Source organism: Setaria viridis, chromosome 2 (assembly GCF_005286985.2).
Source record: "Setaria viridis chromosome 2, Setaria_viridis_v4.0, whole genome shotgun sequence".
Lineage (NCBI taxonomy): Eukaryota > Viridiplantae > Streptophyta > Magnoliopsida > Poales > Poaceae > Setaria > Setaria viridis.
The window spans coordinates 47,567,905-47,582,348 of NC_048264.2; the positions used below are offsets into that span (position 1 = coordinate 47,567,905).

Here is a 14,444-nt window from a genome sequence, read left to right on the forward strand (position 1 = left end):
TCACATTTCATCAGAGAGGAAGAGTGACCGCTGCAGTTTTGGCGTTTTGCGGAGATGGGGCGCCGAGTCTAGTCCTCGTCTCTCCCATCTTGTTTATGATTAACAAAGCTGAGAAAGAATTGGGCTCTGATGTGTCCGTGCCCGGGATCTCCGTGCCGTCGTCCCCGTCCTCCGTCGCCAACGTCCGAGCGTTATTCGACAGTGACGAGGCAGCCGAGGAGGAGGAGGAGGGCGGCGCGGCCCCGGCGACCTCTGTCACCAGCTGGCGGCTCAAAGAGAATGGAGCCGCGAAGACGACTAGCACGAGTTGCTCACCACCATGGCCGACCTCCGCAAGGGAAACTCTAGCGTGATTCTAAAGGAGCTCGATCTGCTCTCCGAAAAGACGCGCCGACTCAAGAATCAGTTGAAGACGGCTGCCGCCAAGGTCGCGTTACTCCTTTTGCATGCATCCAGTAGCTAGCTAGTCTCCGTTTTTTTTTTTTTTTGCGAGGAGCTAGCTAGTCTCCCCTGATCGATGTCGTCATCTATATGTGGAGCCAAGCTATCCTGTGATTAAAAACATACAAGTATTCATTTCCTGGGTACAAGCAAGTGGTTATGTCTCATTTACATTGGCAATCATGTACACAAGTATCCGGAAGAAGCAGCAGCAGCAGCAGCAAGGAGGGACTTTTGGCACATGGTGGTTCCCTGGAAGCAGAGGATGGTGTGGTCGGCGACCTCCAGCTTGTCGGAGTGCGTCATGGCCCTGAAGCCCATGGATCCCGTCCACATCCTCAGGAGCTCAGGCACCGCAGGCAGCACCAGCCTGTGGACGCCCAGGTCTCGGGCCAGCATCTTCTCCAGCTCCGTCATGAGCAGCCGGAGCATCCCCTGGCGGCGGTGCGCGAAGCGAGTCCCCACCAGCGGCAGCTCCGCCACCTTGTTCCCGTACACCCGGAGCGTGGCCACGGTCACGAGCTCGCCGCCCTTCTCCAGGCCCACCACGTAGTATCCCCGGAACTGCAGGCGCCGCAGCTCCGACTCCCGGTTGAAGACCACGTCGGCGCTGAGGTCGCTCTGCGTGCGGGGCTCCACCAGGGGCACGAAGCATTCGTGGAGCACGTCCAACGCCGCGCGAAGCTTCCCGTGCTCCATGGCCATGGCTTCCTCTGAGGATACGCCTTGTTGGTCGTCGGATCGTCGTCGCAGGATGGCCAGCGACACGCCCTCAGCTGAGGTCGGGATCGAGGTGCCCGCGAGGCCCTGCAGATACCGGAAAACCCTCTCGCACCCGGGGCTGCAGAGCCACGGCCCTTGCTGCAGTTGGAGGCCCCCTTCCACGCAGCCGACATGGTACTCATGCTCGCATTGCTCGCAGTATATGATGGTCTTGTCCGTCAATGGCCGCCGGGTCGTGTCGTCAGGATCAGCAGGGTCGAAGTCGCTGCCACCGCAGGCGGCGCACCTGCAGCACGGGCAGAACCACTCTTCTTCTTCTTCTGGAGAAGCAGAAGCCGCCGGCAGGCCGAGGCAGTCGTGATGGAACGCCGACGGGCAGTGGTCGCAGAGCAGCAGCTCGCCGCCGTCGTTGCAGATGGAGCACACCGAGTCGCCGCCGGGGTCCAGGCATGCCTCCTTGAGCCTCACCACTCGTCGCATGCCTTTGTTATTCCTGTCGTTGTTGCGCCTCATGAGCTCCACGAGGCACTGCGACAGCGACCTGCCGTCCTTGAGGAACAGCCGCGCCCAGGGGCGGCCGGCCGTGCGCCTCCCCCGCGTGGCGTGCGCCTCGAACTCCGCGACCGTGAAGGCCTTGCCGCAGCACGTGCATCGGATCACCCCGTCGCCGGTGATCAGCCCGACCTTGCTGCTTGTTGCCGCCGCCGCACTGTACGTCACCTTGTCCCTCGGCACCAGGATGCCCTCGTCGATCAGCACCGACAGCAGCGTCCTCGCGCGGCGCGGGCACGTCGCCGCCGCCGCCTCGCAGCTGGGCCGCAGCACGCGCGACGATCCGGCGGCTTTCTTCTTCTTCCTCTTGCTGCTGACGGTGGTGGTGGTGGTGGTGCATCGCTTGATCAGGCAGCTGCCATCGGCGGCACCCTCTACTGCTTGGCATGTTTTCTTCTTCTGGATGGTGGTGCATTTCTTGATCACGGGGCCGCCGCCGCCGCTGCCACAACCAGAACTGATTCGTAGTAGCTCGGATATTTTCCTCTTCTTCCTGTTGCCGGTGGTTGGGGCGGTGGTGGATTCCGATGAAGTGGAGGTGAAGGCCTGGCAGGCGGTGTGGAGGGAGGGGTAGGAGCGGCCGGTGGGCGCCTTGTAGCGCAGCTCCTCCCGGCCGTCGCTCTTGAGCTTCATCCAGAAGCTCCACCCGGACGCCTGGAGCTGCCTCTTGGCGCTAGCGCGCAGCCGGTCCGCCGTGGGGCCCGTGGCCCGGTGATTGGACGCCATGAGGGCCACGTACTCGGCAATGGCGTTGGCGTCCTCCTGCTGCGTTGGCGTTGGCGCCGGATCGTCGTCGTCGTCGTTATAAATCTTGTTGGTTTCTGGTGGTGGAGGTGGAGGATGCTGGTCATCAAGAAGGGACCGGGTGGCCCCCGCGGCGACGATGAGGTCCGGGAGGGAGCAGTAGGTCTTGCCGTCGTGGGATTCGTAGCGGAGCCTGGGCGCCATGGCGGCGTTGCGCCTGGACACGATCGTCCACCCGAGCGCCACCAGGTGCTTCCTGACCTTGGTCCTGAGGGCCTCGTTTCTGCTGCGTAGGCGGGACGAGAGCTGCCGGCGCCCGCGCTCCGAGATGAGCAGCGCGGCCACCTCCGGCGAGAACTCGGCGTCCAGCGCCACCGGCTGCCACGCCGCCGCCGTCGTCATGGTGGTCATCTGCCAATGTGTCAACCTCCTAGGTTTGCATTGCATACAAGTAGTAGTAGATTGTAGATTTATAGATGTCGCCGTGGTGCAGGCAGGCGGAGTTGGAGTTCGGCTCGGATCTCATCCACCAGGCGTCGGAGTCGGAGAGGGAAGGTGAAGATGGAGTCCGATGCGGTTGCGGCAATCTCCAAGGATGACGACGGATCATTCATTCATTATGGGCTTCTTAGTTGTGGCCTAGGCCTCCTGGGCCGTGGGCCGTGGGCCTGTTTCTACCTACCTACCCCTCCGTCCGGCCCGCTCACCTAAACCATCTTCTTTCTTCGTCTTCCACGCCACCGTCGGAGGGACGGCAACAAATCAGTCAGTCCGACGCGACGACCTCGCCGTCGCCGCCCGCCCGGCGATGTTCGCCAAGCGCCTCTTCCACAAGGCACTCCAGCACCATCACCAGGTCAGCTCTCCTGCCCTGTTCCCCTCTTCGTCTCCCTCGCTCGCTCAGCTCTGATTGCGGACCCGGTCCATGCTTACCGTGGCGGCTTCACCTTCTGCTTCTGATTCCCGTTCTACTCTATGCGTGCCCTTGCTGCAGGGAGCTGCTGGGGACGTGCCCCAAATGGACGCGCAGATCGCGCTTCACTACGGGGTGCCCTACACAGCCTCGCTGCTCGCCTTCGATCCAGTCCAGCGCCTCCTCGCCGTCGGAACGCTGTCAGCCTCGCCTCCTAATCACTTTCATCTGTATCGCAGCTACCTATGCTTGCTTCATAACAAAACAACCGTGTGCCTTGCGCTGTCACTGAAATAATTAGAGCTTCACTAATTTCTGTCTTTCTTCATGCATGCTACCTATAGTATAGCATATATAAAAATGCACTTTACATAACCATGGAAACAAGCTGTTCATTCAGTTTCTCTTGTTGTATATGTCTCAAAAAAAAGACTTGGCCCTGATTTCAATTCAGTAACAAAGCTGATGTTAATTGTATGAAATGAGATATCTTCGTCACAAGTTTAACCCTGTCTCTTGTCGAGTAGATGCTCATAGCCTTTCTGCACTTCAATCAAACTGTAGGGATGGTAGGATAAAAATATTTGGGGGTGATAGTATTGAAGGCCTGCTTATATCACCAAAGAGTGTGCCGTACAAGTTTTTGCAGGTTTGCCTCCTCTTGACTAAAATATCTTCTCTTCACAACCATTACCATGTCCAACTTGCACTTTTTCCTTGAACCAACTAATGGGTTGCTTCTTTACAGTTTATAATAAACCAGGGGCTTCTGGTTGCAATTTCCAATGAAAATGAAATTCAGGTGAGCCACTGACAGATGAAGTTTTTTCTGTATTCAAACTCTTCTTTCTTTTTGGAGTTTTATTCCTACTTTGGGTATCGCTGGAGTTCATATATGTAAATATGTTAACATCGGCTGTGGGCTGCTCATGTGTTGGTTCATACTCCAACTTTCTTCATTACATGTACTTTGAATATGACCTGCCAAAAATAAACCCCTAGACCAACCTAGGAGGAACTAGGTGGCTTTGATATTAAGAAGAAGAAATGGGCACTTTAAGTTGAGTTGAAGAGGACTCGCATATAGCCTCCCACCAACTGAACTACCTTGAATACAATCTGTCAACATTCTTGTATAGCCTCGTCATTTTGTAATGCCAAGGACACATCTACTATTAGTCTTAAATATCATGGGAAGAGATTGAGTTAAGCTCTGATAATGGATGGTTTAGGGGGAGAATAGCTCATAAGGAAAGTATCTTCCAATATAGTGCTGAATCATGTAAACTACAAATATTGTAAAGCCATATGGCACTTTTGTCTCAATCACCATACACGAAAAGGAACTCTGCACAAGAGCATCGCAAGAAACTCTTGAGAGAGAAAAAGTACTTTTCCCTATTATATAGTGTAACACCTATATCTGAACTCTCTTTTACTCCTTGCGTTGTTTATCTAATAAGAGTGTCGGCTGTTCTCTACCCTGAAATTTGCAAGCATGATATCTAGCGCTGTTAGTGACTGTTGCATATGATACATGCCTGTCTTGTAGGTATGGAATCTTGAGTTCAGGCAACTGTTTTGTTCATCCCAGTGGGATGTCAACATTACTGCTTTTGCAGTCATAGAGGGGTCCTTTCTGATGTAAGCTATTGACACGGCTACTCATTTTTTCCACATTCTAAAAATTTACTTAGTTTGGCTTTGCAATTTCTGTTTGCAGAAACTCATAACTCTTCTTTTGTATTCAAAATTTGCCTTAAGGTACCTTGGAGATGAGAATGGTCTTCTTTCTGTATTGAAGTATGAGGTAGATGATGGGAAGGTTCAAAGAATGCCATACAATGTTCCTATCCAATCTTTAGCCGGTACACCTTTACATCTTCCTCGCCAAATCTTAACTGCAACTAGAACGTTTCTTCCAATGGCCTCTATTGGTGTACAAAATATCCTTCCATATATGGTGGACAAAACTCCAACTCTGAGCAAAGATGATTATAGTCAATCCACAAAAATATAAGATGTTAGGCACAACTGCATAAGTAAATGACTTGAGTCAGTACAAATTTTGGTGAAATTGAGTGTGATCATTAATATATACTGCTTACCCATTGAGGTTCAAAGTTAAATATTCCATGGTCCATTTTTTTCCCCACAGAAACAGCTGGTGTTTGCTTACAGGATCCTCAACCTATTGTTGGAATACTGATCCAACCTGAAACTTTTGGGACAAGGTGTGTTCTTTCATTTTATGTGACCTGTAGACATGTGGTATTATTGTCAGTTCCTCACTTTGTTTTGTTACGGTTAAAACATTTATGTGATCTACCACATGTCTTGGAATAACATAAAAAAGGTTTTTATGCAAGAAAAAAAGAAGAATAATAGCTTTGTTTTCACCCCATTATTCTCATTTTGAGGCAGATCTATTTTGTGAACCTGGAACACTTAAGAATGACTGCTGGTAAATGTTGCAGGGTGCTAATTGCGTATGAGAAAGGGTTGCTGGTTCTTTGGGATGTATCTGATAACAATGCAGTTTCTGTTAGAGGCTATGGTGATTTACACATGAAGGGTCAAATCACTGGTTCTCAGAGGGACGCTGGTGAAGATCAATTGAATGATGCTATTGATGAAACTGAAGAAGAAAGAGAAATTTGCTCTCTTTGTTGGGCATCGAGAGGGGGCTCAATTGTTGCTGTTGGCTATATAACAGGAGACATACTTCTATGGGATATGACTACAAGATTCCCAAGACAAGACAAGCAAATCGATGTTTCATCTAATGTTGTTAAGCTGCAGCTGGCTTCAGGGAGTCGTAGGCTTCCTGTTATTGTCTTGCATTGGTCTGCTGGGTCAGCAATTCATTCTAATAAAGGAGGGCATCTTTTTGTATATGGTGGTGATGATATGGGATCTGAAGAAGTTCTCACGGTTTGCCTCTTGTTTCATTCTCATTGTTACGATTTTCCTTTTCTTTTGCCTGCCATCTTAAAAGGCATTGCTGAGCACAATTGATTCTTCTCAGGTGAACTCAATTGTACCTTTTTGCTCCTTAACAAATTTGGTGAAGTGAATTCCTAGCTCATTGATGTCACCTGGCTGTGAGACGTGTTTAGTGTAGACATACAATACTAGTTTGGCTTTGGCATGGTGACATAGCCCACATGGGTGTATAGAAAATATGACCTACCATGAGAGTTTTGTGCACGTATAAAGATCTTTTTCCCAGGTAGAACCAAACAAGTCTGGACAATCCTCTTGGTTCAGGTCTCAGCAGCCATATCTAATTGTTCATCTAAAGTGATGTATTCATACTTATCAGGATGACTATCCTAAACATGAAAAAACAGTTTGTTTGTTTTTAAATTGTTTTCCCAAACTTTGCATTTCAGAAAACTAGACCTTTATCAATGACAAAAATGCTCATTTTCTTGCAGGTTCTTAGCCTGGAGTCGTCTGCTGGATTAGAATCAGTAAGATGCATGTCACGGATGGACCTCAAACTTGATGGATCCTTTGCTGATATGATTCTTATTCCTGATACTGGGGTTCCTGATAAAAGCAAAACTTCTGCACTTTTCATTTTGACAAATCCTGGACAACTGAATTTTTATGATGGCGGTTCTCTATTTTCTGTGCAAAATACAAAAGAGGGAAATGCTCTGCCTGAAGCACAAAAATTTCCAGTTGCCGTTCCTACCATTGATCCCAACATAACAGTCACGAATCTTTGTTCACTAACCGAAAGAGAGCTTTCAAATATTTCATTGAAGGTGCATTCTGCTTGGATTTGGATATTTTACTCTATCAAGACAGCATCATTACTTATGTAAGACCTTTTTTCTGTAGAAATTTTGTGCTAGGCAAAATGCTGGACCATTCATATCAGGGAACATGAAATGGCCTTTGACTGGTGGGGTTCCAAGTGAGATGTCACTGAATGAAGATCATGCTGTTGGAAGACTATACATTGCAGGATATCAAGATGGTTCTGTGAGAATATGGGATGCAACATTTCCTGTTCTGATGCCAATGTTCGTCCTGGATGGAAAGGTAAGTCTCATTTATATTTGCATGATTACTTGCATTATTCCTCTTTGGCCTAACAGATTAACTAATACAGTGATAATGATTCTTTACCACAGGTGGCTGATATTAATTTGGATGGGGCAAATGCTTCTGTGTCATCTTTGGCCTTTTGTTCGTTAAACATGACTTTGGCTGTTGGGACAACAAGTGGCCTGGTTAGATCTTATTGTCAAATTTGTGGATCAGTTGTTGTTGGTCGTTGATACCTTGTTTAATACCCCTTTTATATCTCATTGTAGGTACGCATCTATAAACTTCGTGAGCACACTGGGGGTTCAAGCTTTCACTTTGTGAGTGATTCTAAGCAAGAAGGTAATTATTTCAGGAAGCTATATGTGTCATTATGAACCCTTATGACAGGGGGAAATGTCTAGGAAGTTTCAGCTGGTGAAATGGCCTATTTAAATCCCCCCAGACCCCTTTAAATGTCAGATCAGTTTCCCATGTGAAAATGTTGCTGCCTTGTTAAGGCAGTGTTATGCCAATTTTACTTCCTTCTCTTAGCACATACAAGATGCTTGGCATGTCTGAATGGTTCCTTACTGAAACGAAAACTGAACCGTTGATTATGATTGAGCTTTTACCAGTGGACAAAAAACTCGACTGACCTAGGAGAAACTAGGTGGCTATGTAAATAAGAGGAAATAGGCACCCAAATTCTTGTTGAAGAGAACTCAAACCTAGGTGGTGAGGGCACATCTCCCACCAACTTATCAGTGGACAAAAAACTGCTTAGCCGCCATATCACATTTATAGAAACTGCGAATGTTGTTTTTCACTGAAGGTTGAAATTATTTGTTCCCGTGCTAAAAAACTACTGAAGTAGGCCATTAGCGAAACTCATGTTAGGCATTACAAAGTTCTCTCTTTGAATATGGTTCGTTATATTTTCATTAACAACAAATACTCTTTTCGTTTGACTTTCTTACAGTTCATGTTGTTCATCAAGGGAAAGGATTTCATTGTCATGTTGCCTTTTTGGCATCACATTCCCCAGTGCGATCTCTATTATTTACAGCTTCAGGGGAGGTACTTGCAGCTGGCTATCAGAACGGTCAGGTATATTCTACCTATTTTTATAATAGATGCTGTCCTTTAGATTTCTATTATTGCACTATTTGCTTGAAACTTACAATTACCAACTTATATCAGTTAATCATTATGTTCTGGTTTGTCTTCTTGAAGGTGGCAATGTTAGATCTAAGTCAGCTATCAATTCTATTCACGGTAGATTGTGCATCAGGAACGAACTCTCCTGTTGTTTCCTTGGGTATTTACAGTGTTGCGCCATCTGCTGCAAAAGCAGATGAATCAAAAAAAGAGAGTCCTCAAAATGCTATGTTACTCAGAGATATTCTTCTTTCCTTGACAAAGGATGGCCGTGTTACTGTACTTGACTGCACAACGGGTGTGATGATAAATTCACATATCTTAGATCTGAAGCAATCATCTGCTATTTCCATGTATGTCATAGGCAAGTGATTACTATCATTGCATTAAGGTGGCACTTGTACCTCCTTTAGATTATTACCTAACTTTGCAAGCTTTTGCATGTAGATGGAGCTTCAGATGAGAAGCAAACCCAATTATCAGAGGACACAATTGGAAGTCAAGGTCAGACAGGAAAAGAAGGCAACGATCTTGACAAAAAGCAAGCACCAGGAGTTGGAAAGCACCTGAAAAATGCTTCCCACCTTTCACAGAATGGTGGTTCAGATTCACTTCTTCTGGTCTGCTGTGAGGATGTTTTGCTTTTGTTATCCCTTGCACCATTGGTTCAGGTGTGTACATAGCTGGTACGAACTGCTTTTTGTTACTTTCCAAACTTCCATATCTTACTGGTGACGTTCCTTTTCCTATCAGGGAAACAACAAGCATCTACATAAGACAAAACTTGCAAAACCTTGTTGCTGGTCAGCAGTTTTCAAGAATATGGATGGCAAAATTTGTGGGTTGATATTAGCTTATCAGACTGGCACTATAGAATTAAGGTAGTTTTGTCATCTCTTTGCCTTGTCATACAAGATATGGATAATCAGTGCAGCTTTGATATATTGACTTAAAAGTTTATATATATTAGAAAATGTGTCCTCTGTTTACATCTAAACATATGCTTTGAAGCAGAAAAAAATAGCTTACTGCAAGTATTTTGTTTCACCACTTGAACCAAATTTCACCATGTAGAATCACATGAGAATGTTTTAAGTATAGATAATACTGATTTTCAATGTAGTCAATATTATTGGGTTTTAAAAGGTAGATTTTTGACTAAGCCCTTTCATCTATTTTACGTACTGGCATATATTCACATATCCGTGCTAGGGATTGATGAAGTTTGCTCAGACCATGGCAATTTGACTTTATTATGGGCAGGTCTGTGCCAGATCTAGCTATTGTTGCTGAGAGCTCCTTGATGTCGTTATTGAGATGGAGTTACAAGGCAGGCATGGATAAATCCATGAGCTCCTCAAACGGACAAATTACTCTGGTAACTTTTATCACTTGCCCTTCTAACTTAGTCCTTAGGATCTGGTTGGTGGATTTCAGATTTAGTATAGTGAACTTTAGTGCCTAGTATGTGTAGTAGTTTTGGTTTTAAGTTCTGTATTGTTGCTGCCACATCCATATCGAGCTTATTTAATCCAAACAGAGCAGGTTTTTTTTCCTGGAATTTTGGTACCTAAAACGGGTGTCATGTTTTCTTTGTGGCAAGCATGCTTGAAGAGGTGGTTGAGTTTGTTCACCAATAAACCTACAACTTACCAGTTGATTCAATTTTTAAAGGAAACTAGGGGCCGCCTGGACCATTTGGATTTCATATATATTCAGATTTTACTGAAAAATGCTCATTTTCCTAACATATACTCCACCACAGGTAAATGGATCTGAATTTGGAATTATATCTCTCATGGCCTTAGAGAATGACTTCAGGTACTTCACATTTCTTGCATTGTTGCACTGAGATGCTATTCAGATTGAGAAGTAATAGGTTTGACTGCTGACCCTGTGGTAATAGGATTCCAGAATCTCTGCCATGCCTTCATGACAAAGTTCTTGCAGCAGCTGCGGAAGCAGCTATTAGTTTCTCAACTGACCAGAGAAGGAAGCAGGTATCCATTTCTTTTCTGATCTCTTTTATCGATATGGCAGCTGCTGTACATTTTGGCTTCACATGAAACACTTCGGTGCAGAATCCAGCAGCAGGAATCCTTGGTGGCATCATTAAAGGAATGAAAGGCAAGGCTGAAGAAAATGCAAAAATGAGAGAAAGCTTCACTGTGCAAACCCCCAGCGAACATTTGGAGTCAATTTTCTTGAAAGATTCATTTGTTGAACCATCAATACCCAATCTTGATGACCCGATAGAAGAACTGTCAATAGGTTCTCTTTCCCCTTCCTCATGAGCATTTATCTGAAGTGTTCCCTGTTAACTTGAGAGTATTCAATGCAGATGACATAGAAATTGATGATGAAGTACCAGTAGCCCAGGCACCAGCATCCTCCTCTACATTTCACGGGAACAAGAGAACAGCAGGTCGGACCTAATACTTGTGCATCTTTTTTGTTTCTACTATTGAAGGTTATACTTGTGTAAACTCTGTATGATTTTGTTGGCTGTAGAAGAGGAGAGAGAGAAGCTATTTGAAGGGTCAAGCGATATTGGTAAACCAAGAATGAGAACTCCGCAGGAAATTCTAACAAAATATAAATTTGGCGGGGTAATTAATGTCATGAACATTGCAATCGGTCATGGTTTGCCGTGTATGGGAGCTAAATGTAGATCCATTGCAGGATGCGGCAGCAGCTGCGGCTCATGCAAAGGATAAGCTGATGCAGAGGCAGGAGAAACTGGAGGTGAATAGTTCGATTTCATTACAGTCGCTATGTTGTTTCTTGCAGCCCTTATTCAGAGCAATTCTATGAAGCTGTATTTCGCTTTGTTTTTACAGAGAATAAGCCAGCAAACCGCGGAGCTTCAGAACGGAGCAGAAAACTTTGCTTCCCTGGCGCAGGAGCTTGCGAAAACGATGGAGAACAAGAAGTGGTGGAAGCTATAATCCAACAAAGAGATAGTTCGTGTGTATATTATTGGACAAACGCAATTACTGTGTTGCACTTGCACGCCATCAGTCAGGTGCTGTGTACATTAGTATCATCACTTGTTTGCTACCTGTGGAGGTGCTTGATTACCTTGGCAGCAGGTATTGCAGAGGTTTCATTGTTATTATTCGGTAGCTAGCTTAGGGACGTCGTGCTGAGTTGTATACTAATACCAGCATCAGCAGCACGCAATCTTATGGTGTGCACTGTATTAAGCAAAGGGTCATTGTTTTGTTTGTTTTTACTGCTGTAAAGAAAAAAAGGAGCTTGTAAGGAACTGACTGCTAACAGTATTGATGGCTGCTCGAGGGATCCATCCATGGGGGCACGAACTTGCATGGGAAATGCTTGCTTTGAGAGTACCTCGAGTACAACCATGTATCTGATTCATTTTGCTAGCCTGTTCGATCTTGAGTTGCACTCAAAGCTGTACTCAAATGGTTGTATGCGTAGTGTAGCAATACTTGCAGAAATAGTGAGAAACAAGTCAAGTGATTATTTGGGCAAAAGGAACCTACAACATAATTAACTGCGAAGAACAAACCAACTAAGGCAGAAACTGTGTTATCCGACAGTCCATGCATGGATACATCCATCTCATCTAGTACCGCTCCAGGATAAGCAGTAGAATACAATGCCTGGCCATGGCCGTGAGGCATGTGTTACCAGCCGCTTAAGCGTAATAACTAACAAACTACGACATACAGTTGTTCAATCATTCAAGGACAGTATCCTCTTGGTCACAGGATCCAACCAGGTCAAATAGAACAGTCCAAAAAACCTTCTAATGAATGGACGATGCACTGCTGCCTTTACTGTCTAATAGATCTCAGGGGTCAGGACATTAACATATTCTTAGCTAGTAACATTGCAACCAAGGCAATGCCAATACCTTCAACTACTGCCGTCCTCAGATATACAGCCAATTATCTGTAAATACAAGCGACAGGCAGATGCATATAAAGCCCATTACCTGCGTCTTAGATCTCTCTGCAAAAGGAAAACGGAGGAACTGTAAGTTCGAGGCATGGAACTTTTCCTGACAAATAATGTATCACAGTTTGAAGATACTGGGCTCATATAAAATATACTGACAGAATAAGGAATATAATATATATATATATATATATATATATATATATATATATATATATATATATATAGTCTTCTTTCCACTTCAAACTGCTATGTATTAAGCTAGCAAATTATAGCGGGTAAGTATTTTGTACCAATTTTCTATCATCCAATCATTTTGTGCACAACATCTTAGATTCTTAAGAGTGCATTTCTACTTCCTAGAAGCCACGAGCAAGCGGAAACCAAATCTAAAAGTGAAGGCTTACTCTTGGACCACGGTCTGTAACTGGTGTTGGCCTGCTCCCTGTATTATCTGCTTGCTGAATCATCTGTGGACTATCGTGCTTATAGAATGCCTGCAAAGTTCTCACCATGAAAGGACGGACAATGTTCACTTCCATTGCAGACAGATTTTTGAGCTGCGAGAATGGAAGCAAGATGTGTAAGGTACCGTTGGTGCCTGACCAATGAAGCAAGCAGTTAAGCTAGTACGAAACACAGATAGATACAAGGAAATGTAAATCACATCCAATTCAATAATAACTTTAACAGAATCCGAGGAACCAAGAAAGGCCGTTGATTTAGAGTCTGTAATTCTGAAGGAGGAAAATTTACCTTTACAGCATGAGTGCGTCCCGATATTGTCTCTAATCCATTCTCAACCTTGTGGAATCTGACATCTCTGATGTCCTCAATCAAAGATCTCACCTGTGTCACGATCACAACTAGGAGTGAGCATTTTTTCAATACGATTAGGACTTGCTGGATGCAGGAAACAAATTTGTACCGAGACTGATTAAACTCACCAAGTATGCATCTGATATGTCATCACGAGCACTGCAGGAGAAAAATGAGAGTGAATCAGGTTTAGGTTCACAGTCTGTTTTAGCATCAAGGAATATGGGGTGAGGCAGTGATTACTGATCAAACAGAAGCTTGGAAATTTCAATATAGTGGAATGGTAATGGCTGGAATTCTCGAGGGGACTCTCTTTCTGCTTCCAATACCTGTGTCAAACGGTCTAGTAACATAGAAGGGGGCGCGTTAGTAGATACAGGGGTAATACGCAACCACACATGGAATCAGTTACTGATACGATACTACTACTGAGGAATGCTTTCACAGAGGGAGCAATGCTTTTGCTTGAGCAGGAGGCGGGGTTAGAAGAAAGGCAAAGAAGCAACATAAACAAGGAAGCACTGACCAACAGTCATCCAGTTGGGGGTGCGGATGGTGCACTTGCCACGCTTCTTGAGCGCGACAGCGAGCCAGAGCGGCACCTTGGTCGGAATTTGAGGGAAGAAGGGCCCGAAGTCCCCCTGCACGGCAGCGGCAGCGGCAGTGTGAGATGCACGTAGAAATGGGGGATCGACAGTGGATATGGGTGGTGGACAGAGACGACGCACGCAGATCATGTTGAGGGCTTCCATGCGGATGTTGGGGACGATGTCGACGATCTCATCCTCCGCCGCGAACTCCACCTGCAGCATAGATTGAGGGAATTCGGCATCATCCCTTCCCCTTCTTCTCTTTGAAGACAGCCAGATAGGTGAATACTAACTAGGTGGAAGGGGTTCGCTACCTCGGAGGGCGAGAAGATGGAGAGGTGCGGGTCGGACTGCCCGGCCATGAAGGGCGGGGCGGCGACGGTCGGTGGAGAGAGGAACACGGAGGCGCGGCGGCGTCGAGATCCTGCTGCTGCTGCTGGAGTGCTGGTGGTGGTGGTGGCGGCCTGGTGGGCGGCGGGGCAGAATGACCTCTCTTGGGCCGGCAGCCCAGCCCGAGGCAAAAAAGCCCATCA

The 14,444-nt window shown here is 46.1% G+C and overlaps 3 protein-coding genes across 4 annotated transcripts; 1 reads left to right on the forward strand and 2 right to left on the reverse strand.

Moving 5' to 3' along the window:
* Positions 1-555: 555 nt before the first annotated feature.
* LOC117844516 (increased DNA methylation 1) lies at positions 556-2,862 on the reverse strand. The gene is made up of 2 exons (XM_034725209.2): positions 2,060-2,862; positions 556-1,975 (listed from the first exon to the last, which is right to left on the reverse strand). Exons 1-2 carry the CDS (start codon positions 2,860-2,862, stop codon positions 622-624), a joined length of 2,157 nt encoding a protein of 718 aa, XP_034581100.1. The 3' UTR covers positions 556-621.
* Positions 2,863-3,161: 299 nt separating this feature from the next.
* LOC117842936 (uncharacterized) lies at positions 3,162-11,956 on the forward strand. Its single transcript, XM_034723462.2, has 24 exons — positions 3,162-3,316; positions 3,455-3,573; positions 3,938-4,022; positions 4,122-4,175; positions 4,926-5,017; positions 5,138-5,241; positions 5,532-5,607; positions 5,851-6,307; positions 6,814-7,149; positions 7,226-7,429; positions 7,522-7,620; positions 7,705-7,777; positions 8,397-8,524; positions 8,651-8,939; positions 9,023-9,246; positions 9,329-9,456; positions 9,839-9,953; positions 10,341-10,396; positions 10,482-10,575; positions 10,657-10,846; positions 10,917-11,000; positions 11,087-11,184; positions 11,258-11,320; positions 11,416-11,956. The coding sequence occupies exons 1-24, from the start codon at positions 3,269-3,271 to the stop codon at positions 11,521-11,523; spliced, it is 3,324 nt and encodes a 1,107-aa protein (XP_034579353.1). The 5' UTR covers positions 3,162-3,268; the 3' UTR covers positions 11,524-11,956.
* A 158-nt stretch (positions 11,957-12,114) lies between these two features.
* LOC117842946 (DNA replication complex GINS protein PSF2) lies at positions 12,115-14,387 on the reverse strand. Of its 2 annotated transcripts, none has more exons than XR_011897460.1 (8): positions 14,226-14,387; positions 14,050-14,124; positions 13,848-13,962; positions 13,565-13,664; positions 13,450-13,480; positions 13,259-13,351; positions 12,910-13,103; positions 12,115-12,556 (listed from the first exon to the last, which is right to left on the reverse strand). XR_011897460.1 is itself a non-coding variant. In XM_034723474.2 (8 exons), exons 1-8 carry the CDS (start codon positions 14,271-14,273, stop codon positions 12,536-12,538), a joined length of 636 nt encoding a protein of 211 aa, XP_034579365.1. In that variant the 5' UTR covers positions 14,274-14,385; the 3' UTR covers positions 12,115-12,535. The 2 variants fall into 2 exon arrangements, 1 of the variants encoding a protein (XP_034579365.1); XM_034723474.2 differs by having other exon boundaries at positions 12,910-13,062; positions 14,226-14,385.
* Positions 14,388-14,444: the final 57 nt, after the last annotated feature.